The 6,219-nt window shown below is 48.9% G+C and overlaps 1 protein-coding gene and 1 long non-coding RNA gene across 2 annotated transcripts in view; both read right to left on the reverse strand.

Moving 5' to 3' along the window:
- Positions 1 to 6: 6 nt before the first annotated feature.
- On the reverse strand, positions 7 to 736 carry LOC129409660 (uncharacterized). Its single transcript, XR_008632505.1, has 2 exons — positions 657 to 736; positions 7 to 607 (listed from the first exon to the last, which is right to left on the reverse strand). It is a non-coding gene; the product is annotated as an uncharacterized LOC129409660 (long non-coding RNA).
- An 892-nt stretch (positions 737 to 1,628) lies between these two features.
- Positions 1,629 to 6,219, reverse strand: part of LOC129409662 (uncharacterized) — a 14,823-nt gene continuing 10,232 nt past the window's right edge. Inside the window, exon 4 of the mRNA XM_055156085.1 lies at positions 1,629 to 1,733. Coding sequence (XP_055012060.1) covers positions 1,727 to 1,733 — 7 coding nt within the window. The 3' untranslated portion in view covers positions 1,629 to 1,726. The remainder of the gene's footprint in view (positions 1,734 to 6,219) is intronic.

Here is a 6,219-nt window from a genome sequence, read left to right on the forward strand (position 1 = left end):
TATTGACTCTGGGGGTATTTGACTCTGGGGTATTTGACTCTGGGGTTTTTGACTCTGGGGTATTTGACTCTGGGGTGTTTGACTCTGGGGTGTTTGACTCTGGGGTATTTGACTCTGGGGTGTTTGACTCTGGGGTGTTTGACTCTGGGGTATTTGACTCTGGGGTATTTGACTCTGGGGTATTTGACTCTGGGGCATTAACTCCATGTTCTGGTTATATTTGTGATGTTCTTGCGTCTCGTGTCTCGTCTTCGTTTGATCAAATAAAATTGTAAATTTAAACATTCTGGTTTTTTAAAGTGACTTCAGAATTTCAAGGCAAAAACACAAACATGTGTCCAGACTAAACCAGATGCCCTCCCTCAGTGACGCTGTGGCAGAACCTCAGGACACGCGGCGCTTTTTGGTCGATTCTCAATCGTAGAAAATCCTTCCAGGTTTGGTCTCCGTCTGGTGGAAGACGACGCCAAGTGCTTCAGGAAAAAACAAATCCAAAACTCACTAAAGGTAAATAAAGGCTCAGGCTCTTCTGTCTGGAGAAACTGCAGCGCGGCGCCTCCTACAGCTCAACAGAGGAACGACAGGTGACGAGGTCTCCTCACGACGCCTCCTACAGCTCAACAGAGGAACGACAGGTGACGAGGTCTCCTCACGACGCCCTACAGCTCAACAGAGGAACGACAGGTGACGAGGTCTCCTCACGACGCCCCCTACAGCACAGCTGTGGGGACGACAGGCTGACGGAGCGGCGAACAGAGGAACGCGTCTTTAAAACTCTCTGATGAGACAAAGTTTTGGACAGTCACCATATCACAGTTTATTTTTGTTGACTGAACATTTACAGTGACTGAAGAACAGGTTTAAAGACGAGACTTTCTGCAACATCGATTTCTCCATAAAAACACAAAAACACGACACAAACTGAACAAACCTGATGTTTGTGCAGGAGTTTCATTCATGTGACGCTCTGAAGGGGGAGAGACTCAGCACAGAGAGTGTGCTGTGATCAGGGCTGGTTTCATTCAGAAGTTGCTGATACGAATCACAGACCACGATACGATACGATACGATACAGGGCACTTTGATTCAATACAATTCAATACGATATATTTCAAATCGATTCGATACGATTCAGTGAAATCAAAGTTTAAATCGTGGCTCTGATTCTAAAACTTTTATTAAATCACTGAGTTCAGATGAAAAACATTTGACTGAAAACAGTGAAAATGTCAAATGTGTCGCAGAAACAAATGAACTTTCTCCAAACGAACAACAAAACTTTGACTCTGTCACTAAATCATTTAGTAAAATAAACCAAAAAATCCTCTTGGCGATAAATCGATACATCAGCCCACGATATCGATACTGAAACCTCACAAACCATATGTCGATATTTCAATATTTTTGCACAGTGCTAGTTGTGATAGTGCTCTGAAGGGGGAGTGACTTAGTTTAAGGCTGCTAACCATAAGGAGGGTTTGAATAGGGCCCAGGAGAGATCACTAGATGACTCAAACATGGAGGACTCTAAAACCTCTTCATGTTTTTAAACATTAGAACATGAGAGAAAGAAACTAATTTCCTGTTTTCACCGCCAAAAAATGAGACAAAAAGAGAGAGTCACGTACCTTTGGTTTCCTTCTTTCTTTTGAGCGCCACTGCAGAGACGCCGCCCGCCGCAGTAGCAGCTGCAGCGCACACGACACAGACGACGATGATGATGATGTTATTCCCTGGGAACAAAGAGGAAGATGTGACCAAATATGGAAAAGTCAGAGGACGACCCCAAACCTGATCACACGAAACAAACCAGAGCAGAAGCACATTTCACAACGTTTGAACAGATCTAAACTACAGAGAGGGACCTGACACACATGAGGAGGGACCTGACACACACAGAGAGGGACCTGACACACACAGAGAGGGACCTGACACACACAATGAACACCACAGAGGAGGGACCTGACACACACAGAGAGGGACCTGACACACACAGAGGGACCTGACACACACAGGAGGGACCTGACACACATGAGGAGGGACCTGACACACACAGAGAGGGACCTGACACACACAGAGAGGGACCTGACACACACAGAGAGGGACCTGACACACATGAGGAGGGACCTGACACACACAGAGAGGGACCTGACACACACATGAGGAGGGACCTGACACACAGGGACCTGACACACACAGGGAGGGACCTGACACACACAGAGAGGGACCTGACACACACAGAGAGGGACCTGACACACACAGGGAGGGACCTGACACACACCTGACACACACAGAGAGACCTGACACACACAGGGACTGACACACAGGGAGGGACCTGACACACACGAGGAGACCTTGACACACAGGGGGGACCTGACACACACAGAGAGGGACCTGACACACACAGAGAGGGACCTGACACACACAGGGAGGGACCTGACACACACAGGGAGGGACCTGACACACACATGAGGAGGGACCTGACACACACAGAGAGGACCTGGACACACACAGGGAGGGACCTGACACACATGAGGGACGGGACCTGACACACACAGAGAGGGACCTGACACCACACAGGGAGGGACTGACACACACAGGGAGGGACCTGACACACACAGGGAGGGGAGAGGACCTGACACACACAGAGAGGACCTGACACACACGAGAGGGACCTGACACACACATGGAGGGACCTGACACACACACGGAGACCTGGGAACCTGACACACACAGGGAGGGACCTGACACACACAGAGAGGGGACCTGACACACACAGGGAGGAGGGACCTGACACACACAGGAGAGGACCTGACACACACAGGGAGGGACCTGGACACACACAGGGAGGGACCTGACACACACACACACACAGGAGGGACCTGGGAGGGCCTGACACACACAGAGAGGGACCTGACACACACAGAGAGGGACCTGACACACACAGGGAGGGACCTGACACACACAGGGAAGGGACACACAGGGACCTGACACACACAGAGAGGGACCTGACACACACAGAGAGGGACCTGACACACACATGAGGACCTGACACACACAGAGAGACACACACCTGACACACACAGGAGGGACCTGACACACACAGAGAGGGACCTGACACACACCCTGACATGAACACACATGAGGGACCTGACACACACAGAGAGGGACCTGACACACACAGAGAGGGACCTGACACACACAGGGAGGGACCTGACACACACGGGGAGGGACCTGACACACACAGAGAGGGACCTGACACACACATGGAGGGACCTGACACACACAGAGAGGGACCTGACACACACAGGGAACGACCTGACACACACAGGGAGGACCTGACACACAGGGAGGACCTGACACACACGGGGAGGGACTGACACACACGGGAGGGACCTGACACACACGGGGAGGGACCTGACACACACATCACACGGGGACCTGACACACACAGGAGGGACCTGACACACACCGGGAGGGACCTGAGGGACCTGACACACACATGGAGGGACCTGACACACACATGGAGGGACCTGACACACAGGGAGGGCACCTTCCCACTCTGAGGCCACTGAGGACAGATGTAACATGCATATCACCTTTTTTAGACAAAAGGTTGATAGCATCCGTTCACTTCCTCCTCTCTACCACTGCTATCCTGCCCCCCCCACATGTTGACCCACCAACTGCGATTGCTCAGACACTCTGCTCCTTTTCTCCCATCTCACAGGAGAGGTGGAGGGCATCATTGGAAAAAATGAGACCACCACCTGTCCCTGGACCCCTTCCCCACAGTCCTGCTGAAAACCAACATCTCTTCATCTCTCCTCTCATCACTAACATCATTAACCACTCCCTCCAACCGGCTATATCCCTCTTGCATTAAAAGCTGCTGTCATCAGACCACTACTGAAGAAACCCACCCGGATCCAGAAGTCCTGTCCAACTACAGGCAATCTCTATCTCCCATTTCTGTCCAAAGTTCTGGAAAACAGTAGCAGCACACTACAGGATCACCTCAAACTCAATAACCTTTTTGACAAGTTTCGTCTGGGTTTCCCTGGCCATAGCACTGAAACAGCTTTGGAGGGTCACCAATGATCTCCTGAGAGCAGCAGACTCTGTTCACCATCCTTACTTATCCTCCTGGATCTTACAGCTGCTTTGATACGGTTGACCACAGTATTCTCCTCCATCGCCTGCATACACTATTGGACTTTCAGAACAAGCACTCAAATGGTTCACCTCCTACCTGACTAACCGTACCGAGCACGTTGCCCTAGGAAAGGCAAAGTCACGCACCACAATGTCACCTGTGGTGTTCCTCAGGGTTCGGTGTTAGGTCCCCCCTCTTCACTCTTTACCTACTCCCCCTGGGCAATCTCATCACCAAGCATGGTATAGATCCTACCATTGCTACGCAGATGACACACAGCTCTATTTTACGGACCACCCCCACTTCTTCCACTCCCTGACTATCATCCACACTGGACCACCTGCCTGGAGGAGATAGAGGCGTGGATGAAGCTAAATTTCCTTCAACTCAATAGTTCCAAAACAGAAAGCCATCCTGGTTGGCACAATTCATCAGCTCCGCTCTTCCACATCACCAGTATCTCATTTTATGGTCAAACGATTCCCTTCTCTGCATCTGTCACCAACCTGGGTGTCAAAATGGACTCACAACTCACCTTTGACACCCACATCAAACACCTCTGTAGGACGTCATTCTACCACCTCAGAAAACATTGCAAAACTCCGTCCAACTCTCTCCTTGGCAGATGCAGAGAAGCTCGTCACGCCTTTATCTCCTCCAGGCTGGACTACTGTAACGCACTCCTCATCGGGATACCTGGCAGGAGCATCCAGAGACTGCAGGACGTCCAGAACTGCGCTGCCAGGATCCTGATGAGGGGGCGAACATTTGACCACATCACCCCCATCCTGAAATCCCTTCACTGGCTCCCGATCACACTCAGGATTGAGTACAAGGTCTCCCTCCTCACTCACCAATGCATCCACGGTCACTCCCCCAGTACCTTAAGGAACTCCTCACTCCCCAGACCCCCTCACCCTCCCTCCCCCCCTCCCTCACGCACCCTCCGCTCCTCTCTGCAGCCACCAACACTCTCCAAACCCCCAGAACCAAACTTTGCACCATGGGAGATCGGGCCTTCTCCTCTGCTGCTCCAAGGCTTTGGAATGCTCTCCCCGACCACCTTGAGAGCCCCACAATCTAGTTCTGTTTTTAAACAAAATCTTAAAACATACCTTTTTACTAAAGCCTTTTGTTAATTGTATTTTATTCTTGTTTTATCTTATAAATTCCTGCACTGGTTTTAGCTTGATCCACTGTTTCTGATGCACCTTTTTACTCATTGTTTTTACCTGTAGCACTTTGAGATTATTTTATGTAAAGTGCAATATAAATAAATGTATTATTATTATTATTATTATTATTATTATTATTATTACACAGAACAGAGTTTTACTGCCCGTGAATAAGGAAGTATGTGTTAGCATGCTAGTTTGTTGTTAGTTTCAGAGTGACAGTAAAACTCTGTCGCTGTGGAGAAGTGTGAAAAGTGTTTCTAAAGTCGTCTTGGTGAATAATGAGGATGTTCTAAATGCAGAAGGTCAAAGAGGAAGAACTCTGGACCTGTGTGAACTGTTCACACCACTTCTGTTTCTCATATTTGAAGACAAGAAAAAAAAAGACTTTAAAGATCCTAAATTATACAAAGCTGACCCGTGTGAGGCTTTAAGTCATGTTCTAATGTTCTAATGTTCTAATGTTCTAATGTTCTAATGTTCCTGGTCACACAGAGCTGCAGTTGTGTTTGTTTTATTCACATCAGTTCCAAAACACCAAAGCGTAAAAGCCTTTAGTTCAGTCGAAATCGACAAGTCCAGGACTGAACTGATCCAGATGATTCTAATGCAGGTGTGTGGAGTTTAAAATCACAGTGGAGCACTTCCTGTATCACCACATGATGATGTCATAAGGTGGAACAGAGTGTTTTCAGTTTGAGTGTTAAACATGTGTGTTATGGCTTCTCATTTAACATAAGCTGTAAGACATGTAAATATCCATGCTTAGGGCGTCCGCTTCTCACTCACGTAGTCTGTAGTGCGTTTGGCATATTCAACATGCGTTTGTGTGCAGTCAAAAACCGTGTCGGTCGCCCTCCACACCTGTCGCCCTGGTTGACCTGATTA

This window comes from Boleophthalmus pectinirostris, unplaced genomic scaffold, assembly GCF_026225935.1.
Source record: "Boleophthalmus pectinirostris isolate CB_2022bp ecotype Guang Dong unplaced genomic scaffold, ASM2622593v1 HiC_scaffold_20, whole genome shotgun sequence".
In the NCBI taxonomy this organism is placed as follows: domain Eukaryota; kingdom Metazoa; phylum Chordata; class Actinopteri; order Gobiiformes; family Gobiidae; genus Boleophthalmus; species Boleophthalmus pectinirostris.